Source organism: Nannospalax galili, unplaced genomic scaffold, assembly GCF_000622305.1.
Source record: "Nannospalax galili isolate Female #2095 unplaced genomic scaffold, S.galili_v1.0 scaffold14, whole genome shotgun sequence".
Taxonomy (NCBI): Eukaryota; Metazoa; Chordata; class Mammalia; order Rodentia; family Spalacidae; genus Nannospalax; species Nannospalax galili.
In genome coordinates, this window is record NW_008336953.1 from 592,583 (window position 1) to 610,599 (window position 18,017).

Sequence of the window (18,017 nt, forward strand, 5' to 3'; positions counted from 1 at the left end):
TGCTATGGAGATGCAGCTGGCCTTGACCTCACAGACATTCACCTACCTCTGCCCTCTGCCTCTCAAGTGCACATACCCAAACAGATGCACACACAGACACATACACATACACATAATTAAAAATAAAATAAGCTGGGCATGGTGGCTCGTGCCTTTGATCCCAGCACTTGAGTGATAGAGGCAATAATTAAATGGACACAGTAATTAAATTCAGAAAGAAATGAAGGGAAGGAGAAGGTGAGGGTAATAAATAATGGTCAGTGGTTCCTGGTGAAACTAAAGGAAACACATTTTTTAAGGACTTGAGACTGAATTAGAACTAGTGAGTTATAATTCAAAGGTAAAGTGTATGAAATAGAGGTTATAGATAGATTGTAATCATTCTGTAGTATTAAAATCTAGGACATGACTAGTGTGAGGAGCTGCCTGTAGGGCAGAGGATGTGCTGATTGGAGGAGAGCTGGAGATAAAGCTTAGTGGAGGAACACATGATTGGCATACACAAGGCCCAGGATTCAATTCCCAATATCTGCCTCTCTCAAAGCATATATGCATCAGGATATCTACTCACTTATAAGGATTTAGTTCTACAAACAAGGGAGAACATACATCTTCCGTTTTCCTGAGTCCGTGTTACTTCACTTGGTGTAACAGTTCTATCCGTTTACCTGCAAATTTCATCTTTACTACTGAGTAGAATTCCATTGTGTAAATGCACCACATTTTCATTATCCACTGTCATTTGAGGGGCACTCAGGTTGCTTCCATCTCTAGCTATTCTGAAAAGAGCAGCAACAAACACGGTTGTACAAATGTCTCTGCAATAGGATAAGTCCTTTGGGTATATGCCAAGGAGTGATATAACCAGGTCATAGGGTAGGTACATTTTTACTTTTTAAGAGTTCTCCACACTGCTTTCCATAGGGGTTGCACAAATTTGCAATCCCACCAGCAGTTCATGAGCGGTCCTCTTTCTCCACATCCTCGCCAGCATTTGGTATCATTTTTCTCTTGATCTTAGCCAGTCTGACTAGGATAAGGTGATACCTCAGGGTGGTTTTAATTTGCATTTCCCTAATTACTACTTTTTAAGATGTTTCTTAGCCATCTTTATTTCTTCCTTTGAGAACTCCCTGTTTAGATTTTTATCCCATCTTTTAATTGGGTTATTTGTTTTCTTGATTCTTTGGTTTTTTGAATTTTTATATATTCTGGATATAAATCTTTTCTCAGATGTATAGCTGGTAAAGATTTTCTCCCACTGTGTAGGCTTCCTCTTCATTTGATTCATTGTTTCCTTTGCTATAGAGAAACTTTTTAGTTTAATGAGGTCCCATTTGTTGATTATTGACCTTAATTTCTGAACAACTGTTGTCCGAATAGTTTCAGGGTTTCCAGTTTCACATTGAGGTCTTTGATCATTTGGAGTTGACTTTTGTGCAAGGTGAAAGATAAGGATCTAGTTTCATTCTTCTACAGGTGGAGATGCAGTATTGCCAGCACCATTTGCTAAAGATGCTGTTTTTCCTCCATTGTGTGTTCTTGGCTCCTTTGTCAAATGTCAGGTGGCTGAAATAGTGTGTTCTCATGTTTGGATCTTGAGCTTTGTTCCATTGATCTATGTGTCTATTTTTGTGCCATGCTGTAGTAAGTATAGTTTGAGATCTGGTATAGTAATCCCCCCAGCATTGATCTTTCTACTCAGGGTTGCTGTGGCTGTCTGGGGTCTTTGGTGTTTCCATATGAATTTAAGAATGTCTTTTTTCCGGGCTGGAGAGATGGCTCAACGCTTAAGAGCACTGACTGCTCTTGAAGAAGACCTGGGTTTGATTCCCAGCACCCACATCGCAGCTAACAACCATCTTTAACTCCAGCTCCAAGGGAATCCAAAGCTCTCTTCTGACCTCCAAGGCATTACACGACACAGGTGCACTCACATACATGCAGGCAGTACACTCAAACATATAAAATAAAATAAAAAATAAATAAAATATTTTTTAAAAATGCCTTTTTGATTCTGTGAAGTATGTCATGGGGATTTTAATTGGGATTGCATTGAATCTATATGTTGCTTTTGGTAGAACAGTCATTTTCACAATATTAATACTTCCAATCTACGAGTGTCGGAGGTCCTGCTATCTCCTGGTGCCTTCTTCAGTCTCTTTCTTTAAAGAGTTAAAATTTTCATTGTAGAGATCTTTGGTGTCTTTGACAAGGTTTATTCCAAGATATTTTACGTTTTGTTTTGTTTTGTTTTGTTTGAAGCTATTATAAATGGGAGGGTTTCTCTGTACTCTTTCTCTGAATGCTTGTTATTGGTATATAGAAAAGCCACAGAATTTTGTAGATTAATCTTGGTTTTTTTTTAATATTTTTTATTTATTACTTTATGTGTATGTGTGTATTGCCTGCATGTAAGTGTGCCCATGTTGTGCAATGTCCAGGGAGGACAGAAGAGGCTGTCAGATCCCCTGGAACTGGAGTTACAGACACTTGTTAGCTGCCATGTGGGTGCTGGCATTTGAACCCAGGTCTTCTGCAAGAACAACCAGTGTTCTTAACTGCTGAGCCATCTCTCCAGCCCCTGTAGATTAATTTTGTAACCTACCACTTTGCTGAAAGTGTTGAGCAGTTCTAGGAGTTTTCTGGGGAATATTTGGGATCTCTTAGGGATAGTATCATATCATATCATACCATATCATATCATATCATATCATATATCATATCATATCTGCAAAAAGGGATAATTTGGCTTCTTCTTTTCTAATTAGTACTCCTTTAATTTCTTTCTCTTGTCTTACTGCTCTAGCAAGAGTTTCAAGCACTACATTTAAAAGGAGTAGAGATAGTGGACATCCTTGTCTGGTTCCTGATTTTAATGGGAATACGTCCAGATTTTTTCAATTTAAAATGATGTTAGCTGTGGGTTTGTTGTATACATCTTTAATTATGTTGAGGTATGTTCCCTCCAATCCAATTCCCTTTAGAACTTTTATCATGAATGCATGCTGAATTTTGTCAAAAGCCTTTTCTGCATCTATTGAGATGACCACGTGGTTTTTGTCTTTGAGTCCATTTATATAATTGATGATGTTTATTGACTTGTGTATATTGAACCATCCATAAATCTCTGGAATAAAGCATACTTGACCATGGTGAATGATCTTTTTGATATACATCTGTGTGCAGTTTGCAAGTATATTGTTGAGAATTTTTGCATCTATGTTCATTAAGGACATGGATCTATACTTTTTCTTTTTTCTTTCTTGGTTGTGTCTTTACCTGGTTTTGGTATTAGAGTGATGCTGGCTTCATAGAAGAAATTTGGGCGTTCCCTCTCTGTTTCTATCATTTTCAATAATTTAAGTAGTATTGGTTGGAGGTCTTCTTTAAGTGTCTGGTAGAATTCTGCTGTAAATACATCTGGGCCTGGGCTTATTTTTAGTCGGGAGGTTTTGTATTACTGTTTCGATTTCCTTATATGTTATGGGTCTGTTTAAACTGTTGATCTCTTCTTGGTTTACCTTTCATAGTTCCCCTGATTTTAGATATCCATCCATTTCATTTAGGTTTTCAAATTTAATAGAGTATAGGCTTTTTAAAGTATTCCCTTATAATGTTCTGGATCTTTTGGGTGTCTGTCGTGATGTTTCCCCTTTCTTTTTTATTGATTTGGATTTGCTCCTTTCTTTCAGTTAACTGGGCTAAAGGTCTGTCTGTCCTATTTAGCTTTTCAAAGAACCAGCTCTTTGATTCATTTGTTCTTTGTAGTCTTTTCTTTGTTTCTATTTCATTAATTTCTGCTCTGATTTTTGTTATTTCTTCTTGTCTGCTGGGTTTGGGTTTCATTTGTTCTTGCCTTTCCAGTGTCTTGAGTTGTAGTGTTAGGTCATTTATTTGGGTTCTTTCTAATTTTCTAATGTGGGCACTTAGAGCTGTAAACTTCCCTCTTAGGACTGCTTTTAAAGTGTCTCAGAGGTTTTGTTGTGTTTTATCGTCCTTTTTGTTGAATTCTAGGAATTCTGTTATTTCTTAATTTCTCCTTTGAGCCACTCATTGTTTAGGAATGTGTTGTTTAATCGTCGTGAGTTCATGTAGTGACTAAAGCTTCTTCCAGTGTTGATTTTAAGCTTTATTACATTGTGGTCTGTTTGAATGCATGGAGTTATTTCAATTTTTTTGTATTTGTTGAGGTTTGTTTTGTGCCCTAGTATGTGGTCGATTTTGGAGAAGGTTCCATGGGGTGCTGAATTGAAAGTGTATTCTTCGGTGCTTGGGTGGAATATTCTGTAGATGGCCATTAGTTCCATTTGATTTAATTTCAGATGTCTGTTTATTCTTTGTCTAGTTGACCTATGGAGACAGTGGGGTATTGAAGTCTCCTACTATTACTGAGTTGGGGTTAATGTGTGTCTTAAAGTCCTGTAGTGTTTTTATGAATTTGGGTGCACCAGAGTTTGGTGCATGTATGTTAAGGATTGTAGTATCTTCTTGGTTAACTGTTCTTTTGATCAGAATGAGGTGACCCTCCTTATCTCTTCTGGTTAGTTTTTACTTTGAAGTCTATTGTGTCAGATACTATAACTGCAACCCCTGCTTTTTCTTAGTGCCATTTGCTTGGAATATTCTTTTCCATTCTTTCACCTTAAGGTAGTGACTATCCTTGAAGATGAGATGGGTTTTCTAACAAATCACAAAACGATGCATTTTGTTTCTTAACCCATTCAACTAGCCTGTGTCTTTTGACTGGGGAGTTCAGCCCATTGATATTTAAAGTTATTATTGAAAGATATGTATTGGTTGCCATTATTTTGATTACTGTTTCCATTCTTTGTCTGATTTTGTGTTTCCACAATTATACCTTCATTTTGTTTCTTTCTGTTGCTTCTGGGGTATAGCTGTTCCTTTCTCCATTCTTTGTATTGCTTCAAGTCTTCTTTGAAGGGCTGGTTTTGTGGACATGGATTCTTTCAATCTATTCATATTGTGGAACATTTTTCTTCTTTCTTTAACTATAATAGACAGTTTTGCTCTGGGTTGGCATCTGTGGTCATTTAGAACTGGGAATACTTTGGTCCAGGCTCTTCTGGCTTTCATGGTTTGTATTGATAGGTCAGCTGTAATTCTGATGGGTTTTCCTTTTATGTGAGTTGTTTTACTTTTGCAGGTTTTACTATGATAAGCTGTGAGGAGTTTTCTGGTCCTGTCTGTTTGGTGTTCTGTGTGCTTCTTGTATTTGTATGGGTGTGCTTTTCCTTAATTTTGGGAAATTTTCTTCTATGGTCCTGTTTAATATCTGGTTAATACCATTGACTTGCAATTCTTCTCCTTCCTCTGTGCCTATGATACGTAGATTTGGTCTTTTCATGGTGTCCCACATTTCCTGTGTATTCCATTTCTGTTTTTTATACAATTTTTTCATAGTCTTTTCTTGAGTCTGTCAAATTTTTCCACTTTATCCTCCAGAGTTGATACTCTGTTTTCCATTTCATTCATTCTAAATGCAGCAAGGCTTTCTCCTGTTGTTTCAGTTGGCTTATTGAGTTTTTCACTTCTTTATTTCATCCTGGATTTTCTTCAATATTTTTATCACTTTTATGAATTCAGTCAGAAGCTTATTTCTATCTTATTTTAGTTCCTTGATTTCTTTGTTCGTGTGTTCTTTAAACTTGTTGAGTTCTTTTTTGTTTTTTTAATTTTATATTATTTTTCTTCTAAGTATTTTCGTGTATTGCCTGTATGTAGGTAAGTGCACCCATGTTGTACAGTGCCCACAGAGGACAGAAGAGACTGTCAGATCCCCTGAAACTGGAGTTACAGACAGTTGTTAGCTGCCATGTGGGTGCTGGGATTCAAACCCGGGTCTTCTGCAAGAACAACCAGTGTTCTTAACCACTGAGCCATCTCTCCAGTCCCCTAAATTTGTTGAATTCTTTGGTCATGTTTATGATCTTTTAAATTCCAGGTTATCTCTAGGGGGTTCTTCTTTCGACTGCTGGAGTTTGGTGGGAACATACTGTTTTGGTTTTCCGTATTATTTGTCTGTTGTGATTTTGGTGTGTAGATTTCTTTAGTTGTTTGTAATTCTGGTATGAAACTCAAGCCTTCCTTTGTTGAGTTGAAATCTGCTTCTGTTTGTATCACTGGTGTGCTTTGGTTGTTTTCCTATTGGGTATGTAAAGCTGATTGGTCTAGGTTTCAGGTTCTCTCAGAGATCTTCATGCCTCCTAAGTGCTAGAATTAAAGGTATGTACCATGCTCAGCTTTTCTGAGCAGTTGGAACCTCAGTTTTTTCTTTTCATAGTAGAACAGATGTTGCCAAGGAAGATAAAGGGAGAAAAAGTCTTTGCTTTTGATTTTTGGAGAATTGCTTGGTGCCATTGTTTTTTCTAAAAACTTTCTAGATACTTTAAAGCCTCATCTAGTTCTGTTTTCAAATTTATAACAACTTCAACCTGATAACCTTTACAAGTAATCTTTATTCAGTGCATCACTTCTCATGATTTTCTAATAATAGACATAGTAGTTTTTTTCTGACCATCATAGTAAATATTGGGATTTTAATTCAATAACCCCAGCTCTTTCAAGTGTGTGTGCATTCGGTCAGTTCCCCTACCACCTGAAGATTTTCTGCCCTCAATCTGATTTTCTTCTGTCTCTTTAGATACATATATTTTTTAATATTTTATTTATTATTTTAATTTTATGCATACGAGTGTATTGCCCGCATGTATGTGAGTGCGCCCGTGTCATGCAGTGCCATGGAGATCAGAAGAGGGCTTCGGATTCCGCTGAGACTGGAGTTAAGGATGGTTCGTAGCCGCTATGTAGGTACTGGGAATCAAACCCAGGTCTTCTGCAAGAGCAGTCAGTGCTCATAACTGCTGTATCCCTCTAGCCCCTAGATACATATTTTTAAAATATATGTGCATGTGTGTGTGTGCATCTGAGTTTATGTATATATACTATGTGCATGCAGGAGGTCAAAAGAGGGTGTTGGATTCTATCTGACTGGAGTTAAGGCAGTTTTGAACCCCTATGTGGGTACTAGGAATCACACCCCAGACCTATGCAACAATAGTGAATGTTCTTAAGCCACTGAGCTATGTTTCCAGACTGTTTTTGCAATATTTTTAAGGGAGGATAAAGAAGATCTCCCTCCTTTACTCCCTTCCTCCTTTTTTGTGGAATTGGAATGCCAGGCATCATTCATATTAGGCCAGTCCTCTCCTTCTGAGCTCTACCCTTAGCCATGTACCAGTTTTTGAATATAAAACAAAACTATTTTTGTAAAATAAGTGCTTTCTTAATGAAATTTGAGAAATGGGTCTCTATAATCCCAGTTGGCCTGGAACTCCATATGCAGGCCAGTCTGACTTTGCTGTCACAGAGATCCCCCTGCCCCTGTGCTGAAAATAAAGACATGTTCCAGTACACCCACCATAAAAAAAAAAGTTTTAAAAAAGTTTTTAAAAAAAGTTTAAAAATTTTTATTTTATGTGTGTGAGAGTTTTGTATGCATGTAAGTGCATCATATGTCTACAATGCCTGGAGAGGTCAGAAGAGGGTGTTGCATTGTTTGAAACTGGAGTTACAGTGGCTCTTACCTGCCATGTGGGTACTGGGAACCAAGCCCAAGTCCTCTGCAAGAGTAGCCAGTGCTCTTTGTCGCAGGGCCATCTCTCCAACCCTTCAAGTAAAACTTGGGATAAATTTTCATTTGTGTATATTAGCAAAACTATTTCCATAGTCATAGGCAAAGTTTCTTTGTAATGCCTTTTAATCACGTCCTCTGTTTTCCTAGTCTCATTTCTGTCCCTGCTCAGATTACTAATGATCTCCTTTCTGTCGAGTTTCAAAGTAGAAACAATACAGTACAAACCTTTTTTGCTTTCATTCAGCATGAGATTGAGCCATGTTGTGTGTTTCAGTAGTTGGTACATTTTTGCAGTTGTCTTTACGGTTGTATGGATGTAACATAACTTGCTTGCCCATTCAGTAGTTGGTGAACACACTTAGCTGAGCTGTTATACATAAAGCTGCTGTGAACATTGTACAAGTCTTACATAGTTATGTGCTTTCATTTCTCTTTACTAAATTTCAAGCAGTGGAATGGTTGGGTCACATGGTGGGTATTGTACAGTATTTGCCCTTTGTTTCCATGGTGACATGTCTATTCAGATTTCACCACTACTTGCCCCACTTTATTGGCTTTTTTTTTTTTTTTCAGGTTTGAAAACTTTATTTGCGGATTGAAAAATGGCATTCCAGTAATTAAAATCATTTGAATAAAAAAATGGCATTCTGATTAAACTGCCTTTTACAGCTTGCCCCATACCTTGGACCATCTTGAATTTTATTCTAAATTTTACTACCTCCCACCCAGCTTTTTCATTCATCAACATGCAAGTTCTTTTCCTTCCTTCTTAGCCAGATGGGCAGGTGGGAAAGTCAGGCCCGCCATCGTTGTCAGTAGTTATCGATTCTTTGATGTGAAAGGGGCAGCACAGTCAGTTAAACTTGACTCGGCCTCTGCATCTTACCAAGTTAAACAGCTGGAAGTGAACAAGAAGGCAGTGCTTGTGGAGTGTTCAGTGCGTATGGGCACTGCTTGCCTCATCACGACTCGCCGCCCACTTGCTTCTTTTCGAATCTTTCTTCTGCCTTCAGTTTCTACTTGTCGAATTTCTCGATCTCAGCCATATTGGGTTTGTCAGACATGTTTGAAGAAGGAGCCTGAAGGAGAAAAGTTGGATCAACTTGGTGGCTGCTGTCGAGTGTGGGTTGTTTTGTTTTTTATAATTAACTTTTTCTGAGATTTTCTGTATTCTGGTTGCAAGTCCTTTATCAGATTCACATTTCTTTATCAAATTGAAGAGGTTTGCTTCTATTCCTTGTTAAGAGTTTAGTTTCAGTTTGGTTTTTAAGTCATGAATAAGCATTGATTTTTCTCAAATGCTTTTTCTTTCTGTAGTAATATGAACACATGGTTTTTCTTTGCCTTGTTAATGTGGTAGATTATAGGAGTTAGTGCTCTTAGTATATTACTGGATTTGATTTGCTAGTATTTTGATGAGGATTTTCCATCTGTAGTCTGTGGTTGTGAAGCTGTGTGTTCTGGAATAGATTGTAGAGAATTTGCATAGTTTCTGATAAATTGATGGAATTTACCAGTGAACTCATTTATGCTTGGTACTTTGGTTTTAGAAGATTACTAATAGTGCTTTTTAAAACTAAATAAAGGCCCTATTCACGTATTTATTAATGTGTGGACTTGTGACCTCAGAATTGTTCATACTATTCCTCTTTTACCCATTTAATGTCTGTGGTAACTGTAGCGATAGCCTCTGTGATGATTAGTATTGATTGTCAACTTGACAAGATCTAGAATCTTCTAGGAAAGGGACCTCTGTGTGTGTCGAAGGAGACTGACTGCCTTGATTGCAAATGAGGTGGGAAGACCTACCCTGTGTATGAGTAGCAGTGTTTCCTGAGCTGGTTTCTGGACTGAATGAGAAAGATGGAGGAGGTAGCTGAGTCCAGGCATGTATCCTCCTTTGCTTCCTGATGGTAGATTGGACATGCAGCTGCTTCAAGTTCCGGTTTGCCCTGACTTCTCTGCCCTGATGGACTGTACCTTGAACTGTTACCAAAATAAACTCTTATCCCTTTTGTTAAGACTATTATTTTATAATAGCAACAGGAAAAGAATTTAAGACAACCCTTGTTTCAATTCTGTCATTAATAATTGTCTTCTCTTTGGTTAGGGGACTTTTTTTGATCATATTGATTTTTCTCTGTTGATTTCCTGTTTTCAATTTCTGTGGCTTTTGTTCTTAATGTTATAGAATGTTTGTTTGCTTGTTCATTTGCTTTTGAGGCAGAGTCCAGCCTAGGCTGGCCAGAAGCTCTTGCCACTGCCTCTCCCATGCTAGGATTGCATGAAGGTGAGTGCCACACCCAGCTAATTGCTGCTGATTGTTACTATTTTTCTTCTGCTTACTTTAGGATTAGTTGATTGGTTTATAACCTACTAAATATACTTTCCTGATATGTATATTCCTTGCTATAAATTTCTCCTGAAGCTCTGTTTTCATTGCATCCCCCATTTTTTTGTGTGTATGATGTTTACTTTTTGTGTATTTTCAGATTTTCTAGCTATCTTTCTTTTGATTTTTTGATTCTCTTGTGAGCCGAGAGGAAAGCTAACGTTATATGGCTCCTAGTCTTTAAATTTGTCAAGGTGTGTTTTACGATCCAGAATACAGACCATCTTTGTGACTGTTAAATGTGAGTTTGGAGGAATGTGGAGTCTGCTGTTGCTGAATGAAACAGTCTATGAGTATTGATTGTGTATTATTGATTAATGATGATATTATGTTCCTCAGTGATTTCTGTCTTATGGGTCTATACCCTTCTGATATGACCCCCTTCAGTGTTAATGTGTTAATGTTCCCAGCTATGGCATTGGATGCTTCATTGCTGGTTACATACTGAAGTCTTGATCCCTTTATCATTATGTAATATCCTACTTTGTTTGCTGTAATAAAATGACAAAAGCAACGTAAGGAACAAAGAGTTTATTTTGGCTTTGGTTTCAGAGTACTACTGTCTTTCAGGGCACAAAAGTCATGGTGGCAGGAGCTTGAGGTACTGGTCACATTGCACCTGCAGTCAGGAAGCAGGAGGTGAATGCGTGTGCTGATCTAACTTCCCCCTTTTTGTACAATCCAGGATTCCAGCCCAAGAAGTGGTGCCACATCCAAGTCTTTATAACTCAGTTGACCTGATTAGGATAACCCCACAGGCATGCCCATAGACTCATTTCCCAGGTGGTTGTAGATCTCATCAGGTTGATGATGGAGAGTAACCATCAGAAATAGGTTTCTTATAGATCACATGCATGACTGGTTCTTGTTTTCTTTTTGTATTTTTTTGAGACAGGGTCTCACTATGTAGACCTGGCTAGCCTCGAGTTCACAGAGATCCACCTGCTTCTGTCTCTTGATTGCTGGGATAAAAGGCATGTGCTATCATGCCTCTTGAATTTGAGGCCAGCCTGATCTACATAGAATAATTCAGGCCAATAAATGTTAAGGGGATAGTTTTACAGGTGGCTGGAGATGGTTCAGCAGGTAGGAATGTTTTCTGTGCAAGCATAGGACCTCAGAACACATATAAAAAGCTGATTGTAGTTGTACATTTGCCTGTAACCCCACCACTATGGAGGATGGAAACAGGTAGACAACTGGGGCTCATTAGAACCAGCTTTGCTGTACATTCAGTGAGAAAGCCTGTCTCTAGGAAGCTCAAAGAGATCCATATGCCTCTGCCTTTCAAGTACTGAGATTAAAGGCGTGTACCACCTTGCCCAGCCCCATAGATGGACAGTTTCTTGTACTACTATTCTTCTTTCCTTGATTCCTGTATTTTCAGGGACAAAGTTGCTTTGTAGTAAATACATAGGGCATTCTTTAAAAAAAGAAAATCTTGGCTTAAATTTTTTCTTTTCTTTTTAGCTCTTAGCGATAAACAGTTTGATAATACGTTGTGTTAAGGGAGTTTTCTTTATGCTTCTTGTTCTTAGGGTTAGTTGAACTTCTTAGATATGTGAGCTTATTATTTTCATCATTAAAAAATTGCTGGTTTTTTCACCTCCCTATCAGGTTTCTTTTTTTGTATTCCAAAGCATCATGTATATTAGGATACTTAAGGTTCATAACGCACTAATCTTTTGTTTGTTTAAAATGTCTCATTTCTGTGAGTCATGTTAGATAGTTTCTATACTGGATTCTTCAGGATTGACCTAGTAAAAATTTGGGCTCTTATTTATTAAGTAAAATTAGAGCTGAATTATCTTTGGTTACCTATTCCAGAATCATCCCTTCATTATAAATGTAATTTTCTTTGTTGAAGTAGGGAATAGTTTTTGTTTTCAATTAAAGACATTTTAAGTATGTTAGTGTTAAATCTTATTAGATACCTAATGATAGAAGCTGACCATAAAACAAAAACCACATTCTTAATTACTCATAAGTTGCCTATAAATCACTGGTCTAGCATTTTCATGCACTAATTAAGGAATTCTTTTAAAAATTATTTATTTATTTATTTTTGAACCTTTTGAGACAGGGTCTCCCTGTAGCCCCAGCTGTCCTGGAACTCACTTATGTAGACCAATCTGGCCTTGAACTCACAGAGATCTGCCTGCCTCTGCCTCCCAAGTGCTGGGACTACAGTAGGCATGTGCCACCATGCCCAGCTCTATTTATTTATTTTTATTTTTATGTGTATGAGTGTATTGCCTGCAGGTAGGTAAGTGCACCCATGTCGTGCAGTGCCCTCGGAGAACAGAAGAGGCTGTCAGATCCCCTGGAACTGGAGGTAACGGATGGTTGTTAGCTGTCATGTGGTTGCTGGGATTCGAACTTGAGTCTTCTGTAAGAACAACCAATGTTCTTAACCGCTGAGCCATCTCTCCAGCTCCCTAATTAAGGAATTCAAATTACAGCTCCATAGCCAGTGTTATTTCTAATGGAGAAGATAATAAAGACTGCATTGCCTTCAGTTGTGCACATTCTTGCAGCTTACCGTTGCAGTTATCTGAGATGGCTGCTTACATGGAGGAAAGGCTCATCTTGCTCACAGTTCTGAAGTCTCCGTTCGGACTTGCTTGGCCTCATGGCTTTGGGCCTTGTTGTCCTAGTGCACACATAGTGGCAAAAGCACACAGTGGAAGACATCTGTTCATCTCATGGTAGCCAGCCATCAAGGAGCTAGGGAGAGGGGCTGTGGTCCCCAGTATCTCTTTCAGAGTAATGTGCACAGAAACCTAACGTACTTCCTGTAGGCTCAGCATCTGTAGGTTCCACTAACACAGGCCTCAGCCAAGCCTTAAAGACACCTCAAATCCAAACCTTTTTGAGACACCTCAAATCCAAACTTTAGCAAGTACCAAATGAAGCACTTTTGCATTTTGTGGTTGAAGAAATTGAATGAAGAGCAATTTTTTTTTTTTTTTTTGGTTTTTTTGAGATAGGGTCTTTTCTGTAGCCCCAGCTAGCCTGAAGCTCACTACATAGATCAGGCTGGCCTTGAACTCACAGATCCACCTGCCTCTGCCTCCCCAGTGCTGGAATTAAAGGCATGTGCTACCATGCCTTGCTAGAGCAAATATTTTTATAAGATCTTCAGCAGTGAGATTTTCTTTTGAAATTTTTATTTATTGTCTGAGTGTTTTGCCTGCATGTATGTAAATGAACCATGTGCGTGTCTATGGAGGCCAGAAGAGGGTATCGGATCCCCTAGAACTGGAGTTATGGATAGTTGTTAGCCACCATGTCAGTGTTTGGAAAGGAACCTGGGTCATCTGCAAGAGAAGTGAGAGCTCTTAACCACAGAGCATCTCTGCAACCTATCTATTTCTCCCCCCCTTCTCCCCTCTCCCCCCCCCCTCCTCTCTCTCTTCTCTCTCTCCCTCCCTACCTACTTACCTATTATTTGCAGTGAGACTTTTCTAATCCTATGAAAGGACTATAGGGTGGTAAACTGACCTGACAACTTTGTGAATTTAGCCTCAGGCTCACTCAGTACCTCCTTCTATTCTTCTTTTAAACATTATTGTCCTTTAATTTGAGCTAATGGATTGTTTATATGGGAATTCCTTAGCTATTTCTTGAGATAGGGTCTCCTTGTAGACACAACTGGCCTGGAAGATCAGGCTGGCCTTGATCTCACAGAGATTAGCCTGCCTCTGCCACCAATGCCTAGCACAAATACTTTTCAATTACCTTTAAAATATAGGTTTGGGGGCTGGAGTGATGGCTCAGTGGTTAACAACACTTGTTATTCTTCCAGAGGACCCATGTTCAATTCCTAGCACCCACATGGCAGCTAACAATGGTCTACAACTCCATTTTAGGCCATCTGATACCCTCTTCTGACTTCAGCAGGCCATTGCATGCACATGTGCATTTACATACCTGTCAAAGCATATAAAATAAAAATAATAGATAAAATAGCTAAAATAAAATAGAGTTTAGTTCAGGGTCCTTTCTCTGAATGAAACCTGTGTAACCTTTGGGGTATAGGCAGTTCATTGTGTTTTTTAATTTTATTTATTTATTTATTTATTTATTTATTTATTTATTTATTTATTTATTATTTTCTTTTTTTGCCTTTTTGAGACAGGGTCTCCCAGTAGCCCCAGCTGGCCTGGAACTCACAAAGATCCGCCTGCCTTTGCCTTCTAAGTGCTGGAATTAAAGGCATGAGCCCAGCCATTGTGTGTTATTTTTAAAAATATAACGGGTCTGGAAAGATGGCTCAGTGGTTAAGAGCACTGACTGCTCTTGAAGGAGACCTGGCTTCAATTCCCAACACCCACATGGCGGCAATGAACCTTCCTTAACTCCAGTTCCAGGGGAATCCGAAGCCCTCTTCTGACCTCTGCGACATTGCATGACACAGGTGCACTCACATACACGCAGGCAATACACTCATACACATTAAAAATAATAATAAAATACTTAAACAAAAACCATAAAATCTTTAGCTAATTTTTTTCCATATTAAGTCCCGGATACCTTTGAGAAATTTAGAAGGCCTAGAAAAATATTTTAAACTAAAATATTCAATTATTTAATGTGATTTTTCTTTTTCGGTCTTTTAATTTTGATTTGTTTAATCCATTTATCCCTTTCTAGTATTTTTTTTTTTCTTTAGAAATGTCATGTTTGTATTGATTTTTGTAGGCAGACTTATTCTGTTGAGTAAAAAAAAGGACATTCCATTAAATAAACGGGACATTCCATTAAATAATTGACAGGGCCAGGCATAGTGGTGCTTGCCTTTAATCCCAGCACTTGGAAGACAGAGACAGAGGGATCTCTGTGAGTTCGAGGCCAACTGGGACTACAAAGAGACCCCGTCTGAAAAAGACCAAAAGGAAGGGGAAAACAATGAAAATGGGAGAATTGACTACCCCTGATTTCTGACTTGTTCTATGGAAGCAGATGGCATATTTCCATTCATAGTATTTGTTTTTCTCCATTCTTTATTTGATACTTGCACAAAGCCCATGAGTGAACACCACAGTGTTTTCTTAGATGACTTTTAAACTTTACTAGGTCGTACAAGGATCAGATGTGAGAGGAGTAGAGAACCTCAGGATCAACTCAAGTAATTGGAAAAAGGTATTTGAAAAATGAGGTGGGGTAGTTTCCAAATTGACCTGGAGCTTGGAAAAGATTTCATGTTTCTAAAGTAAGCCATGAAATTTCATCAGCTTAATGTGATTGGTTTGTTAAATGGATTTTGTTTTTCCTGCTAAACTTTGAAGCCTTTGTTCTTGCTTGTGGATTGCAGTTTGTTAGAGCAGTGACTTTTGTTTTTATGAGATAATATAGTATTTATTGTTGAAAAATCTATCATTGGCAAAGAGATGATGAGGTTTTGCATCAGGACATGTAGTAGAAAAGTAGCAATAAAGATTAAACAAAATGTTTATAAATTTATCTTAATCTTTTTTGCGGGGGGGCATGTTGTTTTGTTTGAGGCAGGTTCTCCCTAACCCCAGCTGGCCTTGAATTCACTATGTAGACCAGGCTGGTCTCTGCCTCCCAAGTGCTGGGATTAAAGACCTTTAGTCCTTCTTTTGAACATTCTTTATGCAAAAATCATCAACCATTTTGAAAATTGATTTTCCTATTACCTTCCCAGTTTTCAAATTTATCTTTGTCAAACTGAGAAGGTAGCTCAATATTTGCATTATCTTCAGATTTTTTTTTCATTTTTACACCAGAAGTTCCATATTAGCTGCATTACAGATATTTATTCATCAAAAATTCAGTGCCAATTATGTTCAAGTCACTAGTGAACTTAAGCACTTCAGTTACTTGTATGAATATAATAGTGATATTTAAAAATCCTTGCTCCTGAGGGATTTTATGAGCTTTTCATTTTGAAGCATGTTAATTAGCGTACATGTGGTGCAGTAGACATTCACCTCATTTAATTTGCCATTATTTGGGCGTATCTTGATATATATACATATGCATTTTTTTTTTTTTTTTTTTTTTGAGTCTTTTTGAGACATCATCTCCCTGTAGCCCCAGGTGTCCTGGAACTCACTGTGTAGACCAGGCTGGCCTTGAATTCACAGAGATATGCCTGCTTCTGCCTTTAAATTTTATGTGTATGAGTGTATTGCCTACATGTAAGTACACCCGTATCATGCAGTGCCCACAGAGGTAAGAAGAGGGCATGAGATCCCCTGGAACTGGAGTTACAGATGGTTTTAGCTGCCATGTGAGTGCTGGGAACTAAACCCAGGTTCTCTGTAAGAGCAGCCAGTGCTCTTAACTGCTGAACCATCTCTCCAGCTCTATACCTTGTTATTTAATTGCTAAGCCTAGAAGCTAGTTGTTTAAATAGTTTTATTTTGCTTTTTCCTAGTAACATATCAAAGAGGTTGAAAGAGAATCAATTTTTAGTATAGTAATAATAATCTTACCTCTGCTATATACATACATAAGCACGCATGCACATTTTCCATCAATTTGGAAACAGGATCTCTATTTCAAATGATTTGATCTTTTTAAAAATAGTAGCTGTCATCAGAATTCTTCAGATGTTCTTGTTCTCTCCTAGGGCAGAGCCTTGGTCGAAATAATGTTTTGGAAATGAATACATTTGATGTTTCTTTGTATTATTTAAAATATATGACTAATGTGAATTGCTATTAATTGCTGCAGTCTGACTTTTAAACAGTTATCTTGTAAACTGTACTGTGTGTAAAAATGGTTGAAGAGTATGTGATGTTGAGTAAGTGGTGTAGTGCTTGCCTCAAATTTGAAAGGCCCTGGGCTTGATCCTTATGTATAGTAAACAACTGAAAAGTTAAAATAGATCTTCAGTAATTGTTTTTGCATGATTTTCTTTGTTGTACTGACTTACTTTTAGGTCTGAAACTTTTATGTTTGTCTTAAAAGTTTAGTACTTAGTATGCTATTGTTTTCTGTGGCCAAATATAATCTTTTTTTTTTTCCTTTTACTTTTTTTGAATCAAAATGTTAGACTTACACATCCGGTAGCAGCAGCTCTGTATCAGGATCATTGAAGCGCCTGGAAGATACCACAGCACGATTTACAAATGCCAATTTCCAGGAAGTCTCTGCACACACCTCTAGTGGAAAAGATGTTTCAGAAACTAGAGGGTCAGAGGGCAAAGGGAAGAAATCTTCAGCTCACAACTCAGGTCAAAGGGGAAGGAAGCCTGGTGGTGGAAGAAATTCAGGAACCACTGTGTCTGCAGCTAGTCCCTTTCCACAAGGTATTAATTACGGCATTTTAGTTAAAACATTTGTTCTGATAGTCAGTAGTAGTTAGTTAATGCTCTGTAAGAGTATTCTTTTTTTAAACTTTAAACTAATACTTTTTCTAGGTTATTATGTATTTAGCTGATAGGATAGTATTACTTCCAAAAGTAGTGCATTCTTTTAAAATGTTTCCAGACCATTTGCTCTGTTTATATGTAATGATTTATGCTTTTAAAGTAAAACTATAGTTTTAATGTTTAAATAGTTGTGGAATAAAGATTAAGATTTTAGAGAAAAACAACGATGGAGTTTTTCTCCTTTAGCAAAGCAATTCTTTTTCCATAAGATGTTTTTATTTACCTTTCCTAATGAAACCTGAGAGCATTTATATCTTAGTAGGTCAGTAAGACTGAGCAGTTTTACCATGCAACTATTAAAAGCTTGAGTTCAAAGAGGAGTCTTCTCAGTCCTCCCACCTGCTGTGTTCATGCCCCTGCTTTTACAGGATGCCCATTTATATGTGAATTTCAGATAGACAGTGAATAATAATTTAGTGTGTTTTCCAAATATTGCTAAGTTTTAAACTGAAATTGAACTGTGACTGGGCTTGCTGTATTTTTATGGCAACCCCATTTAATGGAAAACAGTAACTGCTAAATTTTAGAATGTGTAACTGTGTAATTTCTTTATGTCATTTTT

At 37.7% G+C, this 18,017-nt stretch overlaps 1 protein-coding gene across 11 annotated transcripts in view; it reads left to right on the plus strand.

The window, feature by feature from the left end:
* Mllt10 (MLLT10 histone lysine methyltransferase DOT1L cofactor) overlaps window positions 1–18,017 on the plus strand; it is a 193,024-nt gene that overhangs the window by 107,850 nt on the left and 67,157 nt on the right. For 9 of the 11 annotated variants that reach the window (XM_029562886.1, XM_029562888.1, XM_029562890.1 and 6 more), the window contains 2 exons: window positions 15,129–15,194; window positions 17,077–17,332. In XM_029562886.1, the coding sequence (XP_029418746.1) occupies window positions 15,129–15,194; window positions 17,077–17,332 (322 nt within the window). The remainder of the gene's footprint in view (window positions 1–15,128; window positions 15,195–17,076; window positions 17,333–18,017) is intronic. The other 2 variants (XM_029562889.1, XM_029562894.1) reach the window with 1 other exon arrangement.